Below are 22,443 nucleotides of genomic sequence, written 5' to 3' on the forward strand. Positions count from 1 at the left end.
CATCAACATGATGTCATGGTTTTTCTGTCACAGTGCACTGTCGGCATCTACTATTGTATATTGTCAAATCAACATTTCTCCCTTCATTTACTATGCTCATTGTCACAGTCTAGTTGCAAGCTCTGGTTACTGGGTAGTGCAGTCGAGTGAGTGTCTCAAACCTCTCTTAGTACTAGAGGTCAGAACAAACGTGTGTTCACCACAGGCACTTTATTTTTCTACCACATTGAATTTGTGACATTGATAAACGCATTACAATTAAAAGTGCAAAATTGTTAATTAAAGATGTTTTATTCCTGGTTGGAATTGAAGTTTAATTGGCCAGAAGTGAATCCATGTACCGAACTGACTATCCTTTTGCTGTTACTGGGCTTCAGTTGTAGATGTTTTAGCCCTGTGATTTACTGACCCTATTGCAGCTTGTTTTCTTTTGTTTTGCATGGGTTTTGCTGCTTCTGTTTGTTTTTGTCATCTTTTTAACTCTTCCTCTCTGCGGCAAATCTTCCTTTCTCTCCACGTGACTTGCTACTTTTCGGGATGGTTGAAGATCGCAACAGGAGCGCCAGTGCTCCAACTTTAGGTACTGTACTGTATGACCACAATGCATTACACAAGAGGTTTCTGCTTTTTGTTTTCAGGTCAATGTAAAATGTAGCACTTCTGTCAGAATAATTGTCAAGCTGGTGTCTGCAATGGAGATTAAAATGTATGGGCATTTGATGACAAGCATGGAAACAATGGGCTGAAGGGCCTCCTGCTATATAAGTTGAATACAGTTGTGTTCATACCCTAACATGTGCCAGGTCATGTTCACTGACCAGTCCTGTCATTGACCCACATTGGCTCTTAGTCCCCAAATGCCTGTTTTAACTTGCTCATCTTCAGTTTCCAATCCCCCATGTGTTCCTCACACTGCCTGTAATTTCCTTCAGCCCTGCTATCATCTACTCCTCCAAAACTGGCCACTGTTATCCACTGCATTTTCCACTCACTTGCTGGCCAGGCTATCAACCAGCTTGATTTCCTCTGCAATCCCTCCCTAAATGTCCCTATCTGTTCTCCTTTTTAAGATGATCTTTAAAAATATACCTTTATGACCAAGCAATTGGTCATTTACTCTCATGTCTTTATTGGGGTGATGGTGGTTATTTTTGTGATTACACTCCTGTTAAGCCATGATGTCAAGGTGCCAGTGCTGGACTGGTGCGTACAAAGTTCAAAGTCACACAACACCAGGTTATAGTCCAATGGGTTTATTTGGAATTACAGGCTTTCGGAGCACTGCTTCTTCATCAGGTACCCGATGATGGAGCAGCACTCCAAAAGCCTGTACTTCCAAACAAAATTGTTGTACTATAACCTGGTGTTTGTGATTTTTAACTCCTGTCAAGCGCACAGACACTTTCCTATGTCAGAGATATTACACAAATGCAGTGGCCATCTCTCTATATACCAGTGAATTACTGGAACAGAATGACTGGGGTTTGGTTTTTGCTGGAGCTTGGGTAGGAAGAGAAAGAGGAACCAACGACAGTTAGTGGTGGACGTAGCCCAGGCAATAAGTCTGTTGCAGAGTATCTGCCCAACCTGTCAGGTGTAGATCGGTGCTTTCTTGTTCAGATACACGTGGCATTTAGGAGATATAAGAAGCCACCGCTTTGCCAGCTTGGATGTTGACCAGCAAGTAACTCACCAATATTAATTTATCTGCCGTTCTGGTGAGTACACAGGCAGATTTCCAGATATTTGAAACCAAATGTGCTCTTTTCTGTTCCAAGTATTCATGTTGGCCAAGACCACTGCAATACAACAGCTCCCCCATTTAGATGGGTTGCTGATGTTGGCTTTTATTTCATACTGTGAGCTGTTTCTAAAGCACACAAGTGGCTGTGATTTTCCAAAGAATTGACAACCACAGCTGCTTTCAAAACTTTTCAAGGATATGGGTAGAATTAAATTAGGAGGGATATTAAAAGTTAAAGGGAATGATGGGACTGAGGTTAGACTGGATATGATATTAAATAGAAAGGGGAGTAGAATTAGCCTGGATGTCATATTAAAAGATATAAAGAGTTGGATTCATTTCAATGGGATTTTAAAGCAAGAGTAAGATTATATTGGGTCAGATATTAAAGAGTTTGGTATTGGACTGGTTAAGATGCAAAAGAGTATAGGGTATCAGAAGGAGGATGGGATTAGATTGGGTGGTTACTTTTACAGTTAACTAAAACTGTGCTGCTAAGTATCCTGAGTTGAACCATCCTGTTCATACATCACCTTTGCATTCTTGAGTTCCTTTGGCACTCAACATTTAAATTCACACCCTTGTTTTCAAATTCCTTCATGACATTGCACCCTCCCTGTCTCTGCAATTACCTCCAGTCTTAACGCTCTGAAAATCTTTGCTGTCCTAATTCTGGCCTCTTGTGCCTCTTTAACTTCAATCACTTCACCAGTAGCCACTGCCTGTGGCCCTAAGCTCTGGGGTTCCCTCCTACATTCCTACATCTTTCTATCTCTTCCTAAAGTTTCTTCCTCAAACTTGTTGACCAAGCTTTTGGTCGTCGGCCCTATTGTCTCATTATGGGGTCAGTGTTGTATTTTGTTTCATAACATAGCTGTGAAGTACCTTAGAATGATTTATGTTAAAGATGTTTTATGACAAGTCACTTATGTAAGTGCGAGATAGTTGTGATTCTTTACAATGTTATGGCAGCTGGCAATTTTAGATCACATTTTAACTGGTATCCGTCTTGTAGGTTTCCACGTACTGGCCAGTTATGGGAATTTTAAATAACTGTGTCTGTCCACCAAACTTGCAAACCACGTGAGAGGTTTAACATCTCAGCGAAAAAATGGACTGTGTGGCACTCAGTATGAAACTGAAAGCAATTAACCAGGTGGACTGTCCTGGAATTTGTTCTCCTCTTCCATTTCCCAGATGCTGTTTAATTTCTCCTCTTTTTGTCATTGCCTGGTCACTGCCATCCACGCGTATTCACCCTGTATGTGCCCAGTCCAGTCCTATCACGTTACATGTTGAAGAAGAGCAGGGCCCACTGGACTTTACCAGCTCCACTAACTCTGACAGGTTCCTGAGAGAGTTGGGGGAGGTATCCATGTGAGGGAGATGGGTGAAATATCCAACTCTGTATGAGCGTGGGGGTGAGAAGACAGATGTTAGTAAGGGAAGAGTTCTCGGCTAGCAATTCTTTTGGCTGCCACACTGACCCTGGAAGTCAAATTCAACAGCTGCTGTCTCAGGCTGGAGTCTGGGGGTGGGGGTGCACCCTGGTGCATTTCTGGCAGCTCTGGCAACAGATTGGACAGCTGTATGGGCAAACATGGGATTGGGTCCTGATGGGAGAGAATTGCAAGTTGCTGCATGGGTGGGTGTACATGACAGCGACCTTTATTTTTGGGAGGGAAGGTGGTTTTGAAGCAAACTGACTACTCATCATCAAACCCTTACCTTCACTGGTCTCAGCACCAGCCATCACCCCTGCGCACATCCACCCTTTTCTACTCACCTGCCCTTATTTGCTTGCTCCCAGAGAAGTCCACCTGGATGATCATGTGCTCCAGTCTGTGGTGGGATTGAAATCCACGGCCCTCTGAGTCCGAGGTGAGACTGCTGTCCACTAGCTACAGCAGACACTACTGTCAGCAGAGTATTGTAGTGAGGAATCATTATATTTGCACCCAATAATTTCAGGTGCTATAATCTCACTGCTGTTTTATGACTCAAGTGGTACTGGACATGGTGACAGAATGGCTGTTTAGACAGAAAGTAAATTAATTCCACATTGCATTTGGCTATGCTTGTTTTTCACTCAATGTTTTCCTGTTTAGGAGAGACTGAGAGAAGTGTTGACTCCACCTTTAGTTCGCCCAATCTTTCACCTCTGTCCTCAGCCACTGACACTGATCAGTTTCCTTCAATTACCCCCGAGAGCAAAAAGAGTACCAAAGGCCTCAAGAAATTCCTCGGAAGGTGAGTCATCTGAGCTCGAAGTGTTTCTGTTGGTTGCAGTTTGACCAATGCATGTAGCTTTCGCTCCCTGATTACAGGGAACCTCTCCCTGCCTTCACAATAAGGTGTAAATTATAGCGCACACGATTAATTATGCTTGCTTATTAACAATTCTTTCAAAGCAAATATCAAGTGGTTTGGCATCTACAGTACGCGGGGTGTGCTCCTGATATGACTGTGTTGGCTATTCCTAGAATACAAATAATTTTGGCTGTGATAGTGGATGTTATTGCATTGCTAGGGTGAATAGAGAAAGGCACCTAGTTAGAGCAATGCTCAGCAAGAAGTGTACAGCACAGAAGGCCATTCAGCCCATACTGTTTGATGCTTCTTTGAAAGCGGTACCTGATTAGTGCCAGTTGCCCTGCTTTATTATCATTAGTTAGCAATAGTTTCCTTTTAAAAAGGAAATTGAATAAATACTTAAAATATATCTTGTACCTCTCCCCCTTCAGGCAACTCATTGCAGATCGTAGTTATATACTGCATTTTTTTTAAAAAAAAAACTTTTGTTTTATTTTGACAATTACCTGAAAGATTTGTCCTCTACTGACCCTTTCCCACCTCTAGATCCACGGGGAGAGGAATGCAATTCAACTGAACACCAATGTTTCCTTAGGTTAATAGTTGATAGGTTACATGATACTTTAGGTTATTGCATTTTACTAGGACTTGAACAGTAATAAAGGCTGACTTCCCAGTGCAGCACAGAGTGGGCTTAAACCGAGAGGTTTAATTCCCGAGAATTTATTATCCAGTTTAAATGGCCATGTTGTCACAGATTACAATTCCAACTTTTTGTTAGATTTGTGTGTTGTCATGCCTTGATTGGCTGCTTGATTTTAAAAGAAATGTATTTATCTGGCTACTTTCATAATGGCAGAACATCTCAGAAAAGGAGCAGTTTAAACTATTTTCTCTCATTTCTGCAGGTAGGAAATGGCTATTGAAGGTTCTTTAAAATGCTTTTATTTTATTTTCTCTTTTATCATTCTCTTTGATTTTCTTTATCCTGTAATTTTTCTCTTTCTAAATCGGTTTTGATTCTACTTCACCCTTCTCTTCTCTAAGGTTCTTCTAAACTTTCTCAATCTGTAAATCACATTGCTTAAGAAGGTGAACTGAAGATCTCAGTCTTGCAGAACAGAAACAAATCCTTCGATCCAACTCGTCCATACTGACCAAGTTTCTCAAACTAAACAAGTCCCATTTGCTTGTGCTTGGCCCATATTTTCCTTAACCTTTCCTATTCTTGTACCTGTCCAAATGTCTTTTAAATGTTATAACAGTACCTGTGTCTACTACTTCCTCTGGCAGTTCATTCCATATATGAACCACCCTTAATATGAAACCGTTACCACTCAAGTGCCTTGTAAATCTTTCTCCTTAAAATATGCCCTCTAGCTTTGAACTTCCTGACCCTCGAGAAAAGAACTTTGCTATTCACCTTATCTATGCACCCCATGATTTTATAAACCTTTATAAGGTGACCCCTCAACCTCCTGCCCTCTAGTGGGGTAAAGGTCCCAGCTTATCCAGTCTCTCCTTATAACTCGAACTGTACAGTCCCAGTAACATCCTTGTAAATCCTTTCTGAACCCTCTTAAATTTAATATCCTTCCTATAGCAGGGCGATCTGAACTGTACACAGTACTCCAAAAGTGGCATCACCAATATTCTGTACAATTGCAACATGATGACCCTACGTCTATACTCAATGGTCGGAGCAATGAAGGCAAGCACGCCAAACTTGACCTTTACTATTCTGTCTACCTGTGATGCAACTTCTGGTGAAATATGTACTTAAGCCACTGGATCCAGCTGTTCTATAACACTGCTCGGGGCCCCATGATTAATTGTGTAAGTCCTGCCCTTGTTCATCTTACCAGAACGCAACACCTTGCATTTATCTAAATTAAATTCCGCCTGCCACTCCTCAGCCCAGTTCCAAACGTCCTGGTTATTACAATGTTCTTAATCAACCTGCACACCCAGCAAGTTTTTTTTTTGAAAAATGATAAATTGAGCAAAAAGGTGTGAGGAGCCTTTCATCTGACAAGAGCATTCAATGAAATGTCTTTTTCCAGCAAGAACTAAGCTGTTATAGGCCCAACAATGGAAAACCACTTCTGTAATATAAATAAGTAGAGATCAGAAATGTCATACAAACAGAAGCTGTCTTGTGTTGTTCAATTTTACTGTTCTCCAAGTAAATACTACAGCATGGTCTTTTTTTCTCTCCTGCTCTTTCTCCTTTCTCACCCCAGAATTAGAAGAACCAATTCATCTTCGCTTCAAGATGATGACGAGGGCACTTCAGAATTCCGAAGAGGCGGCTTACGAGCAACAGCAGGACCCTGTTTGACAAGGTCTAAAGAGTTGTCAAGCCCAAGGATGTGAGTGGGTCTACAAGCTGCATGGCTTTGACAATGTAGATACCAGCACAGATTGGGTGATTGGGCTGATTTCAATTATGGGACGAGAAGGCTGTATATTATGGGTAATGTAAAGTGATCAGAGAACCATAGATAAGTTAGTTTAAGGTAGGTATTAGGAACAGTATAACTGAGAAACAATGAACACAGTCCACCGATTTCTCAGCAACAAACCCAAACAAGCAGACAAAACACGTCCAGACACCTTAGTCACTCTCCCCTATGTCAAAGACATCTTGGAAGTGACTGCCAGACTACTCCGATCCCTTGGTATCGTGGTAGCCCACAAACCCACCAACACACTAAGACAGCAGCTAATGAACTTGAAAGACCCTATACAGACAACAAGCAAAACTACTGTCATTTACAAAATAGTGTGCAAGGACTGTAACAAACACTACATTGGACAAACAGGCAGAAAACTAGCCACCAGGATACATGAACACCAGCTAGCCACAACACTACATGACCCGGTCTCATTAATATCCTTACATACGGATGAGGGAGGACACCACTTCCACTGGGACAATACATCCATCCTAGGACAGCCAAACAGAGACACACACGATAATTCCTAAAGCATGGCATTCCAACTGGAACTCTGTCAACAAACATATCGCGTTAGACCCTATCTACCACACCCCTGAGAAAAAGAACAGGAAACGACATCTCCATAGGAAGTGACAACACCAACCCGAAGCAACCCAAACATATAAATACAAAGCAGACATTATCAGCAGTGGTTTGCCTGAGGCCCACTGAAGATGTTACCTAGTAGGGTGATGAAACGTCTGGAAATGAACCTTCCAGCTCAGCAAGCAAACCTACATCCAGAACCTCAACTTGAGCTACAAATCATCATAAACCTCGCTGAGAAACACAGAGCAAAATTATATTACGAACTGTCAACGTGAATTTCAAAAGTTAAGATCTTGCTTGGTAACCTACTGAATTCTTTTAAAAGGCAATAAAAAGGGTAGGCAAATGTTACATTGTAGTTGTAATATATTTGGCCTTGTGCCAAATTGTCTCTTACTTTGCTGTAGGTTTTATGTATTTCAATGTGAGCTACAGCCCAAAAAGAAAGAAGGCAGAGGTCTAATCCTATTTTCCAAATATTAGACAGGAAAATGTGCATCCCTGTCAGACACTTCACTTGGGAAATTGCACAGTGTACACAGAATTTGTGGATGATATTTGCTTCCTGGCCAAGAGTGAGCTATTGTGAAGTACCATTAATTGGTTAGACCTGCGAGTAACAAAGTATATCGGACATCTTCACTTGCTTTGTAAAAGTGAGAATAGCCTGGTTCAGTGTCAGAATATTTCATTTTTGTGTTATACTTCCTCAAAAGCTTCTGACAACACTATATTTTTTTCCCCCCAGAGACCCAAGTGCACCCTTCTCTCAATGGACAACTGAACAGATTTGCACTTGGCTCCAGGACGGTGGGCTTAGTCAGTATGTGGCTTTGGCCAGGCAGTGGATCACTTCTGGGCAGACACTGTTATCGGCAACACCTCAGGAACTTGAGAAGGTAAGTTGAAATCCGTTATCTGTAATGAATTTCAGGGATCCTAACTTTATTTCATAAAACGGCACCCCGGTTCAGAAGGTCAGTACTGAAAAAGTGTTGCTATGTTGGTGCCAGCTGTCAGATAAAACAGTAAATGAAGGGCCTCTCTGGCATTTCAGTGCACACAACAAAATCCACAGCTCTGCTCCTATAAATAGCATGCACAAAAATTGCTTTGGGAGGTGCTGATGTCATACATGGCATTATATATATATATATATGCACATTAGTTCTTTTGCTGTTTTGATATGATTTTATTTTCATATTTTTGGATGCAGGAGCTTGGTATTAAGCATCCATTGCACAGGAAGAAAATCCAAGTGCTGCAGAAGACTGTCAGTAATGGACAGAATGACAGTGCAGGGAAGTTGGACCATATCTGGGTCACACGTACGTACGCTTCCTGTGAGGGAACAATGTTTGCGAAAGGTTCACTGGCCAAATTGTTTGGGGTATGATCAGTAATCCTGTTGCAAATTTTGCCCTAAGTATGAGGGCTTTAGAGGGGGCACAAATAGTTTGTGAGAATGTTTTCAGGGGTGTGGGACTTTCCGTTCATGTGGATCATTTGGGGACAATCAGGGGTAGATTAGATTCCCTACAGTGTGGAAACAGGCCCTTCGGCCCAACTAGTCCCCTCCGAGGAGTGACCTACTTCCCTCTGACTAATGCACCTAACACTATGGGCAATTTACCATGGCCTGCACATCTTTAGACTGTGGGAGGGAACCGGAGCACCCGGAGGAACCCACACAGACATGGGGAGGATGTGCAAATGCCACACAGACAATCGCCAGAGGTTGGAATCAAACCTGGGACCCTGGTGCTGTGAGGCAGCAGTGCTAACCTCTGAGCCACCGTGCTGCCCCTGAAAAGTTTAAAGAGTTTTAAAAAGGGATAGAGGAGTGCTTTTTTTCCCAGTGATGTTCAAAATCATGAAGTTTAGTCAGAGTCAATATAGAAAACTACCCACTGGAGCGAAGGCTAAGAAACAGGACTTTTGTTTTTAAAGTCGTTAAGAATCGCAGGTAACATGAGGATATCCTTTAAGCAGTGAATGTTTAAGATCTGGAATGCACTGCCTCGGGTGTGTGTTATAGGCAGGTTCAATTAAGGCTTTCAAAACAAAATCAGATAGGCACCGAAAGGAGAAGCCATGGAATGAGTTTGGGTAAACAGCAGAGGAGTGCAACTGGCAAAATTGTCCTACGAAAGCCAGCACTTGCAATAGGCAGAAAAAGTGTTCTTTAATGCAATGAAAGGGCTTGAAAAGTATGGTCATTCTTGAGTTTCAGCTCAGGCTGGTTTGCATGGTCCCGAATGCATCTGCCATGAGCTAGTGTTTCCCAAAAAACATTTTGGACTGTAATAAGTAGAAAATAAAATGTGTTAAACAACATGCCATGATATATTTAAGAGTGGTGCTTGGTGTATAGAAAACTATGGAATTTAGGAACAGGAGGAGGCCATTCAGCCCTTTGAGTCTGCTCCACAATTCAATATGATCAGAGAATCACATAGCACAGACACAGACCCTTCAGTCCAACTCGTCCATGCTGGCCAAGTTTCCCAAATTAAACCAAGTCCCACTTGCCTCATTTGGCCCATATCCCTCTAAATCTTTCCTGTTCATATACCTGTCCAAATGTCTTTTAAATGTTGTAACTATACCTGCATCTACCACTTCCTCTGGCAGTTTATTCCACATATGAACCATCCTCTGTGTGAAAACGTTCTCTCTCTGTTCCCTTTTAAATCTTTCTCCTCTCACCTTAAAGTAAGACTCTCTAAGTTTGAACTCCCCTACCCTAGGGAAAAGACCTTTGCCATTCACCTTGATTTTTTTAAACCTGAAAGGTGACCCCTCAAATTTCTACACTCCAATTTGAAAAAAGTCCCTGCTTTTCCAACCTTCCTTACAACTTGAGCCCTCCAGTCCCAGGCATATCTTGGTAAATCTTCTCTGCACCCTCTCCAGTTTAATAAAAACATGGCTGATCATTGAACTCAATGCCACGTTCCCGATTTCACCTCATACCCTTCAATACCTTTCTCCCTAAGAGGAAGAGGTGCGATTTGATGAATACAGCTCATGGGGTGATCACACAAAAAATTTATATCAATTGCTGAATCACTCTTCCACCTGTGTCAATTCTTAAACCAGATTACTATGTCTTTGAAACGCAAATGTTTATGTTAGGTTAGAACATGGTCACTAAATTCGTAAAGTTAAAAGATTTTGGTTTAAAAGCTTTTTTAAAATGGATCAATTTGTCTCTTTGCATGCAAAAGAATCTTAGTTTTGGGATATCTTGAATGTGTACAAATGAGTGTAATCAATGAAAGCTTCTCATGGCGATCAATTCAGTCTGGGGATATAGCAAGTTTTGTCATCTGGGCTAGTTTCCAGCAAGATATGTTTTGAACTAGAAACTGAATTTATGCTGGATGTAATTTATGCTTAAACTTCATGAGATTTTGTGCTAGTTCCAGAAATAGGAGCAGATTGCATTAGAATGAATGAATGTTACTAAGTGGGACTATTACACAGGATATACAGCACAGCAACAGGCCATTTGGCACAACCAGTCTATGCCAGCATTTATGCTGTACTTGAACCTCCTCCATCCTTCCTCAATTAGTGCTGCCTCCGTATTACTTTCTCCCCAAATGCTTGTCTAGCTTACCCTGAAATGCACCAATGCTATTTGTTCCAGCCACTCCCTCTCCTTGTGAATGCCTATATTCTCTCCGATGTCGAAGTCAAAACATTTCTTTTGATATTTCTTTCATCTTTGAGTCCATCAAACCTGTGCTGTTCTTTAATTTATTATATCTCCAGGTTAAATGTGTCTTCGTGGCTATGGTAAATAATGCATTGAATCGCTTCTCTTGATATACACACTCATTTGAGCAAAATTAAATAAAGGACAGAGAAGTCATTTTGAGAAGCTGTTTAATATTACCCATATCAACTCAGGAGTTTCAGGACTGCCCCCACCTATTTTTGTGGCTATTCCTCTGAGTCGTGTTTTAATTACATGAACCATTACACTGGGTGAGGCTATTGGTTCCGCTAAAAAAAACTTGAACACTGACCTCAGCAATTCATGGAGGCCAAGCTCAAACAGGATTGATTTGCACAGATTCTGGTGTGTCTGAAGTAAGGTGTAACTTTGAAAATGTTGGTGGTTTGGCTAGATGAATTCGTTGTGTGGGCGGAAAATAAAACTTAGTGTGCAGCTGTTGAATGAAAACAGAATATACTGGAAATAGTCAGCAAACCTGACAGCACTTACGGAAAGAGAAAAAGCATTGGCGCTTCAAGCTGTTGATATTTCTTGGAGCTGGGAGTGAAACAACTTACAATAAACTATGTATCAGCAGCAGAGAAGGGAAAGAAGGAAAGAGAAGGTGAGAGGGTAAAAGTTGCAAGATGATCGTGTCCTTGGGTCCATGTCTGTCCAGGCATGTGTAATGATACACATTTGAGCATGTTGATTAAAATAAGTACACATGAGGAAGTGGTAAAAGGAACAGTGCAAGGGAGCAGAGTGTCTGGTTTGTGTGTTGCTGGTATTTGAACTGTATTGATCTTCTTTCACACCATCTCTTGTGATGTTCTCAGGTTGGCTTGATGACATAGGCTTACCTCAATACAAAGACCAGTTCAATGAAGCCAGGGTGGATGGGAGAGTCCTTCAATACTTGACTGTGGTGAGTTACCTCACTCGTGCAATTAGAAATCTATGATGATCAAATTATAAAGAGGAATCTAAGCTTCTTGAAAATATATCTTCAAGAGTCAGTCAATTTACAGCTATGCTCCTTGAAAGCATCACTTGACAATGTCACAACAATTCATTGTAGAAACATTTCTTCACATCTTCCCTCTGGTTCTTTTGCCAATGAAGAGAATTCTTTGTCATGTTATCATTAATCTTGATGCCAGAATCAGCTTTTTAAAAACTGTATTAAAATTATTCTTAATTTCAAATACCAATTAAATCTCCACTTCCCCAAGGAGAACAGCCCCATTTTCATCAAACTCTCCAGATAATGCAACACTTCATCTTTAGTAACATTCTAATACATCTCTTCTGCCTACTCTGAGACTTTCATATTTTTCCTATACTGTGAAGCCCAGAATTGGGCACTGTGTCAACCCACCTTGTGACTTGGAGGTTGAGTATAACATCCTTCCTTTTGTGCATACAGTCTTTTCTGTAAAGCAGAGGGTCCTGTCTACTGTTAATAGGCTTTTCAACTTGTCATATCACCTTTAAATACAAGTATATAGACAGGTCAACTCTAAAATACCATGAGGTGGGGATGTTGGTGTTGGACTGGGGTGGACAAAATTAAAAGTCTCACAACACCAGGTTATAGTCCAACAGGTTTATTTGGAAGCACAAGCTTGTCCCAGTCCATGGTGTTTCACGATTTTTAACTAAAATACTAATAACAGTGGAGAAAAGATTAAAACTAACTTCCACTGGAAGCACATGTCACAGTCGGTCTTGAATCATAACACAGTGCTGGAGTAGAGTGTATTGGCAATGAGCTATTGTGGAACTGGTTCCTTAGAACACACAACAAGCGGGATAGAGGACCAGTTGACCAAATACTGCCCATATTAGTAAGTTTCAGGTAGGAGTGTTCCTGATATGTTCAAGAAGTGTGTTCGCTTTCTTTTGCAGAATGACCTCCTATTTCTAAAGGTTACCAGTCAGCTGCATCATCTTAGTATTAAGTGTGCAATTCACGTACTACACGCCAATAAGTTCCATCCTAACTGCCTTCGACGTAGGCCTTCTGATGAGGTGAGTGTGCTTCCCTTAATTGTTGGTGAGTTGCACTAGCTGTCAACTGAAACATGGAGGGTGGGTTTCATCTCTGGTCCTTTTGTGAGAGGCATCATCTAGCTATAGCAGAACCATCTGGTTGGGAGAATGTCGTACCAGCTCTGAAAGCTGTCTGGTCATCTCATCCACTTCAAATACAATCTTGTCCAATTCCAAAGAGGCCTCTTATCCATTCAGACCAAGGTTTCCTCTTTGCATTCTCCCTCATTCCTCACCATACTTCACACAGCTGTGGTCAGCAGATAGGGATCTCACCTCTGTCTTGGAAGCCGAAGGGTTCTGAGTTCCATTCCAGAGACTTGAAAATAAAATCTAGAGCTGATACTCCAGTCCAGTAGTTAGGGAGAGCTGCACTGTCAAGTGTCGTTTTCTTGGGGATGCAGTGATGTTGTGCTAATTTCATTGGACTGGTAATCCAGAACCACAGGCCAATGCTCTGGGGACAGGATTTGAATCCCATCATGATAAATGGTACAATTTGAATTTATTAAAAATCAGGATTAAAGTGCTGGCTTAATGGTGATCACCTATTGTTGTAAAAACCCATCTGGTTCACTCATGTCCTTTAGGAAAGGGTATCTGCCATCCTTATCCAGTCTGAACCACACTTAACTAGCCATTAGAACATAGAAAAATACAGCGCAGTACCAGCCCTTTGGCCCTCGATGTTGCGCCGATCCAAGCCCACCTAACCTACACTGGCCCACTATCCTCCATATGTCTATCTAATGCCCGTTTAAATGCCCATAAAGAGGGAGAGTCTACCACTGCTACTGGCAGGGCATTCCATGAACTTACGACTCGCTGAGTAAAGAATCTACCCCTAACATCAGTCCTATACCTACCACCCCTTAATTTTAAAGCTATGCCCCCTCGTAATAGCTGACTCCATACGTGGAAAAAGGTTCTCATGGTCATGGTTCTCATTGGGTGATTAGGGATCAGGAATAAATACTGGCTTAGCTAACAAAACCCATAACTCATGAACAAAAAATAAAGAAAAATTAATAAATCTTTCAAATGCAACACTAAACCAAGGCCCCTATCTGACCTTTTCAGATGATTGTAAAAGATCCACAGCTACTACTTCTAAGAAAAATATACAAGGTCACACCAGTATTCCTCAAGCCACAGCTAAAATCTGTGCTTTGTGAGGATGTCTGTGGGATAATGTGTGCGTGCTAGCTGAGGTGACATCAGACTTTCTTGTACTATTCTCTTCTCCTGCACCAGCATTCCCTCTGACTCAACCCTCCCCCCTCCCTCCCCAACCACTTGCGCCTTGTTTCTGTTATCAGCACTTAGTATTGAAGCAAACTTTTATCCCACAAGTTAAGCAAAATGTTGAAGATCTCCAGATTTGTTTGTGGAGGAAATGACTTTTTAAGGTTGTAATAACTCGATTTGTTTTGTGATCAGAATCACACATCTCCATCTGATGTGGTCCAGTGGTCAAATCATCGGGTGATGGAATGGCTGAGGTCAGTGGATCTCGCAGAATATGCACCAAACCTTCGAGGGAGTGGTGTACACGGAGGTCTTCTGGTTAGTGTATTAGTTCAAACATCTCTTGAGCAGCTTCCCTCATTGTCAGTGGTGATTAATGTAAACCATTGATATTAAGCAGACACTACTTTAGAACAGTATCTCAAGTAGCCCTTTCAAAATAGTTAAAAACAACCTGAAGTGCATCATGGGAGCATTATCAGACAAAGTTTTATACAAAGTCATGTCAGGTGATATTATCAAACTTGGTCAAAGAGTTAGATTTTAAGGGGCATATTAAATGAAACGAGAGGAAGAAATTCAGAGGTTTAGAACATAGAACATTACAGTAGGCAGGGACTCCTGAAACTTAGGTCCCAGAAAATCAAGTATGTGCAAAAGACTAGAATTGCAGATATCTGAGGATTGTAGGGCTGGAGGTCATTACAGTGATAAGGTGGTGATAAGCCATACAGGGATTGGAAATTAAGTGTTGGAATTTTAAAACCAAGACTTTGGATAGTGAAGTCGAGTGTGTGGTGCTGGAAAGTACAGCAGGAGGAGCAGGAGAATTGAGGTTTCAGGCATAAGCTCTTCATCACGAAATGGAGACCTGATGTCTGCAATCCTCACTTTCTCCCTTTTGGATAGTGAAGCGGCGTGGATGATACGATAGGCAGTCAGTATGTTACCAATTTGTGCTTTCAATTTGGTAACCTCTCATCCACTGATATGAAAAGGCAGGATGAAATGCGTACCTGTTAACTCAATCCTTATGTTTTTATGTGTAGATATTAGAGCCACGCTTTAACTCTGAAACAATGGCATTGCTCCTCAATATCCCACCTCAAAAGACATTGCTTCGGAGGCACCTGACCACACACTTCAACCTGTTGATTGGTCCAGAAGCTCAACATGAGAAGAGAGAGTTAATTGAATCAAGTAGTTACACGCCCCTGAACACTACAGCAAAAGTGAGGGTAGGTACACAATCCTGATCTGTTGCAGACTGCATCTCACTGGACAAAAGGGTCACCTCACTGTACAAGACAAGTATTGTAATCAAATCACTCTCAAAGTAACGATGGCTCAACATGTCAAGTTGCTAAGTTTCTTTGGTTTGTTGCTGAGTAAATCAAATTTACTGTTGTTGACTGACTAACATTTGAACATGCAAGCTCTACCATCCAGAAGGATAACGGCACTGAATACAATTTGTCCTGCAAGTCCCAATCCATCCTGACTTGGAATTAATCATTATTCCTTCACCATTACCCAATCAAAATTCTAGAAATCCCCCTCTTGCAGCACTTTGGAAGCAGGTACCCCTTGAGGACTGCAGCAGTTTGGTACAGTGTCTCACCACTCCCTTGAAAACAACTAGGATGGACTATAAATGCTGACCATGTCAACAATACCCAAGCATCACGGTTTGCATTTAGGAAAACAAACTGACCCCTGTAAGTTGAAACACTTGGGTTGACAGTTTAGTTTAGCTATTCTGGCTTCAGTTGGACCTTTTAAACAATTTGGTATGCTAAATGACAGCTCCCTATGGGAATGGGGGCTGAAAATTGATGCATGGTGGGCATTTCTTTTGGAGATAAAACAAATGTGAAGTGTAGCAATGTAGAAGCATCAAGTCTGTAATGGCGTTGGATGAGCTGCTAAATTCATTGTGATCCGTACTCAGCCGTCACTGCAGCTGCTTCATGCAGGCTTTCAACTTCTGCAGTATGTAAATTATGGGCTAATAGTTACTGAAGAACATTTTTTTAAATAATTGAGCAGAGCAGGTGTCAGGCCTGTCTTACCCAGGATTCTTTGATAGCAGCTACACAGGTGGAGTGGTGGTGTTCCCATGGAGCTGGGAGTAGTGGGATTGGTACCCCCAAATTGTCTAGGACTCCACCTCCACAAACTTGAACTACCACACTCTTTCAAAGCCCACGACATCATCTTACCGTCCATCACCTGATGGAAGCCTCATCCACGTTGCCTGCAAACTTGTCTATTCTACTGCTCGCCTTTCCAGCCTTTCATCTTGCACCTTCCATAATCTTGAATTCATCCAAAACTCTGCTGCTCCCTATTTTAAAACATAACCAAGTTCCAGTTCATCTCTCACTTCAGTGTTTTGTGTTTGGCTGCTGAACCAATAATTAGGAGAAAGTGAGGACTGCTGATGCTGGAGAGTCAGAGTCCAGTGTGGCGCTGGAAAAGCACAGCAAGTCAGGCAGCATCCAAGGAGCTGGAGAGTCTGTTTCAGGTGTAAGCCCTTCATCAGGAATGTGATTTTCCAGCGCCATCTTTTTCGGCTCCTGAATCAATCATGCCTCAAGATTATTATTTTTGTTTCCCTCGTTTTCAAATCCTCCCATTGCTTCATCCTATCTTTCTAACCTCCAGATTTCTACAACTTTTGGACATATTGGCACTTCTCCAATTCTGTCCTCATACTTGCCTTGATCTTCACCGTTGCGGCCATGTTTCAGGTGTCTTGAACTTTAGCTTGCAACGTCCCCGTGAAATTTTCTGCTGCTTTACCTCTTTCTCCACATTCCAAGATGCTTTTGGTAAACTATCCTACCAGTCTTCCTAACTTCTCTATCACTCAGTTTGTTTGATAAAGCATTTCAGGGCGTGTTATTGTCTGAAGGCAGGATATGAATATATTGTTCGAAGATACCTGTGCGTTACAACTGATGAAGTGTGTCATCTCAATAAATGGTCAATGGAGATGCGGTTTGATGTAGGCGGCTGAACCTTGACAGTGTAAATGCAATCTTTTTGCCTATTCCCAGTCACCTTTAGACCTCTTGCTTCTGGCCAAGGCAGTTGTATAGCCTCTATACCACAGAAACCGACCATTTTAGTCCAATTAGTAGCCACGGTCCAAGCAGGCCCTGTCTCATATCATCAATAAGGAGAGATAAATGGGAGGTGGATGGAGTTGGGGATGAAGGTGATAGGTCAGAGAGAAGGGTGGAGTGGATAGGTGAGAAGAAAGATTGGCAGATAGGACAGGTCATGAGGATGGTGCTGAGCTGGAAGGTTGGAACTGTGGTAAGGTGGGGGAAGGGACACCCATGCCAATCAATCCCACCGCCCCATGGTCCAATATTTCAACTTCCCACTCCCACTCTGCCGAGGACTTGCAAGTCCTGGGCCGCCTCCACCGCCGCTCCGTCACCACCTGACACCTGGAGAAAGAACGCCTCATCTTCCACCTCGGAACATTTCAACCCCAGGGCCTCAATGTGGACTTCACCAGTTTCTTCATTTCCCCTTCCCCCCACCTCACCCCAGTTCCATCCTTCCAGCTCAGCGACATCCTCATGACCTGTCCGACCTGCCAATCTCCCTTCCCACCTATCCGCTCCACCCTCCTCTCCGACCTCTCACCTCCATCCCCACCTCCACCCACCTATTGTACTCTTGGCTACCTTCTCCCCAGCCCCACCCCCTCCCATTTATCTCTTCACCCCAGAGGCTCCCTGCCTTCATTCCTGATAAAGGGCTTTTGCCCGAAACGTTGATTTTCCTTCTCCTCGGATGCTGCCTGACCTGTTGTGCTTTTCCAGCACTATTCTAATCTAGACTCTGGTTTCCAGCATCTGCAGTCCTCACTTTTGCCTCATATCATCAATATATCATTCTATTCTTTTCTCCCTTCTGTTTGTCATGCTTCCACTTCATTGCTCTTCGACTCAACCAAACCATCCAATTGTGGGACCTAAACATATGAGCAAACAATTCTATTTTCTATAGGGCAGAAACCTTTTAAAAATCTGAAATCCTTGTGTACAAACCTGGTCTCCCTCCTAAAGGAAGGATGTTGTGAAAGTTGAAAGGGTTCAGATAAGATTTACAAGGATGTTGCCAGGGTTGGAAGGTTTGAGCTATAGGAAGAGGCTCAATAGGCTGGGGCTGTTTCCCCTGGAGCATTGGAGGCAGAGGGTGACCTTTAAAGAGGTTTATAAAATCATGAGGGGCATGGCTAGGGTAAGTAGACCAGGTCTCTTACCTGGGGTTGGGAGTCCAGAAGTGGAGGGCAGAGGTTTAGGATAAGAGGGAAAAAATTGATAAGGGTAGCTTTTTTCATGCAGAGGGTGATGCATGTACGGAATGAGGATGTGATGGAGTTTGGTACAATTACAACATTTAAAATGTATCTGGATGAGTATACAAATAGGAAGAGTTTGGAGGGATATGGGCCAAGTTCTGGCAAATGGGACTAGATTAGTTCAAGATATCAGCATGAACAATTTGGACTGAAGGGTCTGTTTCCGTGCTGTACGTCCCTGTCTTTAATTGGCATAGACTCTGTATGCTTTTTTAAACCAATTGAACCAACTAACCCGAAGGATACATAGTAATGGTATAAAAATCTCTGGCTAGAGATCTCGTCAATTTGGTTGGGGTCAAAGTGGAAACGTCATGATATGCAAGGTAGCTGGATTTATCAGCTGTTGTCTTTGTCTGGTTTCACTCATATGCCTCTAAGTGACAGGCATAACAGAAAATAGAGAAAAATTGAATTGTTACTTACAGATTCAGAAGTCCATTGTTTACTGAAATTTGTATTGCAGTATTTATAAACTCTAAGTTCCAATGTACTTTGCATCCGATAAAGTATTAATGAAATGTATGAAATAAAGTATTAATGAAATGTATGAAATAAAGTATTAATGAAATGTGTTGGCAGCCAGTTTGCAAAGTAAGCTTCCACAAATTGAAATGTAATGATGAGCTGATAATTTGTGTTGGTGTTGGTTTTGGTGGTTGACAGATCGATATTAGTCCCACACTATGGAAAGAACTGGTTTTTGATCTTGTTCTGGAATCTTTTAGGTCTATTGGAGACAACTTGACATCTTGTTGGGAAGAATCAGACCTCTGTGCACAGTTTTGCAGAGTTCTAATGGGGTACCAACCTAGATTAAATGCTCAAGTATCTGAAGTCAAATTAAAGCCACAGTCTGTGGAATGAGGGAATGCTACCCAGTTTAATGATAGTTGATATCTGATTTATTATTAACTGTAGATTTATCTCTCTTGTGCTCTCTCTCACTCTCTCTGGAAGTCAAAAACTAGAAGGCATAGCTCTCAGGTGAGAGGGGAAAGATTTAAAAGACACCTAGGGGGCAACCTTTTCACGCAGAGGGTGATGCATGTATGGAATGAGCTGCCAGAGAAAGTGGAGGAGGCTGGTACAATTACAACATATAAGAACCATGATGTGGCGGTGCCGGTGTTGGATAGGGTTGGACAAAGTTAAAAATCACACAGCACTAGGTTATAGTCCAATAGGTTTATTTAGAAGCAGTAGCTTTTGGAGGGCTGCTCCTTCATCAGGAAGCTACCTGACGATGGAGCAGTGCTCTGAAAGTTAGTGCTTCTAAGTAAACCTGTTAGACTATAATCTGGTGTTGTGTGATTTTTAACATTTTAAAGGCATCTGGATGGGTATATGAATAGGAAGGGTTTAGAGGGATATGGGCCAAATGCTGGCAAATGGGACTAGATTTATTTAGGATATCTGGTCAGCATGGGCAAGTTGGACTGAAGGGTCTGTTTCCTCACTCTGTGTATCTCTGACACACTCTCTCTTTGTCATTCCAGCCAAAGAAGCTTGGCTTTTCTCATTTTGGAAATCTCAGGAAGAAGAAGCTTGATGAGTCAAGTGATTACCTTTGTCCTCCAGGCACAGTTCATCCAGCAACTAATGGTTCCCAAAGGAACTGTACAGGATACAAGGCAAAGAAGATTGTGGCAGACAGGGAATTGAACAGACTGGAGCAGGTGGGGAATCTGAAGTGTTAATGTGCCTCAGCAGGAAATCCTAGGAAGCCAAGATTTTAAAAAAGATAACGTTTGATAACCTCAAGACTGTGAAGCATTGGGCATGACATCACTTGCTAACGTACTAACACAACTCTGGAGGAATCATCCAGAAGACTCCAGCCAAAGTAACGATTAAACCATCCAAGCAACAGTATGCTTACGGATTAATAACATGATGTCTTACTATAACCCACCATTTTCACAGTAACTCTTTAAATGAAGAGAATTGTGTGTTTCACTAAAACCATTCTACTTGTACAGAATCAATGGAAATATATATTTTGGCATGAAAAGTCATATTGATATATTTCATGTTATTCTAGAGGCTTAAATTCTGTATAAAGTGTTTTAAAATTTATGCGCAATATATGTATTTTATATTTATAATTTTGAGAGGAAATTATGTTACATGATCACCTAGTACTTAACACTAAATGATGTCTGATGAGATGGGGCCATTCTGTGCCTTAGTTATCAGAGATTTCCTCAGTCCCACTTTGCCAGTGTAGCTTTTGACAGCATTGCAGGTGCAGAAGTGTCAGTTCCAAGGTAATTCCTGGGAATGTTGAGTCCAGTGTCCAAAGACAATCTATCGAGGTTGACCTCCCAAGTGGAGATCTGATGGAATGACCCCATAAACAGGCATCTAGCAGTCAAGCAGTAGAATAATCTGTGATATGTTAGAATGAATAGACCAGAAATCTACGCACAACAAGCCTGTGGAATTCTAATGAGTACAAGAGAACAACATCTGTAAATACAGCCATTCCCCAGACCACAGACAAAGGAACTGTCAGCATTTCCCTTTTGAGTGCCAAGTGATTTTATAGTAGTTGCCTATTATATCCTCTTGACCCAAGACATTTCTCATTTTCTTAGCCTGCCTTAATGTTAAAATTTGCTATTGAATCTTGCAGTTTTACAGTGAACCTAGGCATAGAAAACAGTTTGATGTTTAAAGGGAGGGACACTTGTGCTTGTTAACAGATGTGGTTTAGCTTGTTCACAAGTCAATGTAATCTCTGTCGCCCTGACAGAATTGTCACTTTATTGCTTTCCCCCCCCCCTTTCTCGTACATTCTGCTACTTGCGAATGTAGTGTTCCAAGTTCAGGAGCGATCAAAGTTAATGTGGGAAAGCCACACTAAATTCGAGCTATTCCCATCAGACAGTCCAGTGATGCAATGTTCTGTTAGAATCATACAATGCAGGAGAGACCCTTCAGCCTATCCAGTTCTATCTGGTTTTTATTTTAAAATTACACTTTTATTCCTGACGCACGATATTCATCCAGAACTGTCATGAGGTATTTTCAGTCCGGCTGCAAAGTCATGATGTAAATCACAAACATTTTGGCTCCAGAGTATTGTGTCTGAGGTTTTGCAGGAACACATGTTGTACCGTGCAAGTGTCATTTGCCAAAACTTGATCCACCTATAAACAGTAAGAATGGTAAATGCCATGGTTTATTTGTTTGTAGGTTTTTTTGCCAACTTTGACTTATATTGGAGTCAATGTAACATTCTATCTCTGAAACATCAGGGTAGCATCAAGACCAGAATAACCCCCTCGATCCATGACTCTGTACGGTGTAATTATGATCTTTGTTGTTTTGCAAAGAAGTGTGAGAGATTAGAAAGTACCAAATATTGGGTGTAAAACTGTGAGGCAGGATGCAAACATATTAAAATGCCTGTAGATTAATGAAGGTTTAAATAAATCCATTGAACTAGCTTTTTAAATCCTCTCCAATCAGAAGGCCTAAATTGTTGCCCTTGTACCCAAACATTGCAATACAACCCTTGAGGATGAGGTAACCTCATTTAACTTATTTTTATTTAAGGGGCCTTAAGGTTTAGGAAGGGGGCTGCAGATAATTACAAAAATATCAGAAACTTGAGATATATGTAAATGAAGGTAAATATAATTTAATGTTGATTATTTGAACTCCACAGGTCCCTACTCTCTCACACCGACCAGCCCAGAAAGGTTAAAAGCAAAACCTAACCTTTATAAAATGAGTTTAATGTACAAGTTGAGAGCAATTTAAAGCCTATCCAAATTTTTAAAGAATAGTTATTTCCCTAATTGAACATGTATATTCAAAATTGTCATGTTTATATCATTTTTCAATGGCATTGATAATAGTTTATTAAGTCTTTTTAAAAACTCACATGGATAATCCCTGATCTTAAGGACTA

General features: G+C 41.5%; 1 protein-coding gene across 16 annotated transcripts in view; it reads left to right on the forward strand.

Moving 5' to 3' along the window:
* Positions 1–22,443, forward strand: part of LOC122557714 (liprin-beta-2-like) — a 275,346-nt gene that overhangs the window by 243,047 nt on the left and 9,856 nt on the right. For 12 of the 16 annotated variants that reach the window (XM_043705608.2, XM_087996379.1, XM_043705609.2 and 9 more), the window contains 10 exons: positions 548–580; positions 3,853–3,994; positions 6,301–6,429; positions 7,856–8,006; positions 8,324–8,435; positions 11,674–11,762; positions 12,746–12,868; positions 14,330–14,455; positions 15,187–15,375; positions 20,021–20,200. In XM_043705608.2, the coding sequence (XP_043561543.2) occupies positions 548–580; positions 3,853–3,994; positions 6,301–6,429; positions 7,856–8,006; positions 8,324–8,435; positions 11,674–11,762; positions 12,746–12,868; positions 14,330–14,455; positions 15,187–15,375; positions 20,021–20,200 (1,274 nt within the window). The remainder of the gene's footprint in view (positions 1–547; positions 581–3,852; positions 3,995–6,300; positions 6,430–7,855; positions 8,007–8,323; positions 8,436–11,673; positions 11,763–12,745; positions 12,869–14,329; positions 14,456–15,186; positions 15,376–20,020; positions 20,201–22,443) is intronic. The other 4 variants (XM_087996383.1, XM_087996389.1, XM_087996385.1 and 1 more) reach the window with 4 other exon arrangements.

The sequence above is a fragment of the Chiloscyllium plagiosum genome, unplaced genomic scaffold (assembly GCF_037043375.1).
Source record: "Chiloscyllium plagiosum isolate Xiang-an unplaced genomic scaffold, Cpla_swu_hap1 HiC_scaffold_18, whole genome shotgun sequence".
Classification (NCBI taxonomy): domain Eukaryota; kingdom Metazoa; phylum Chordata; class Chondrichthyes; order Orectolobiformes; family Hemiscylliidae; genus Chiloscyllium; species Chiloscyllium plagiosum.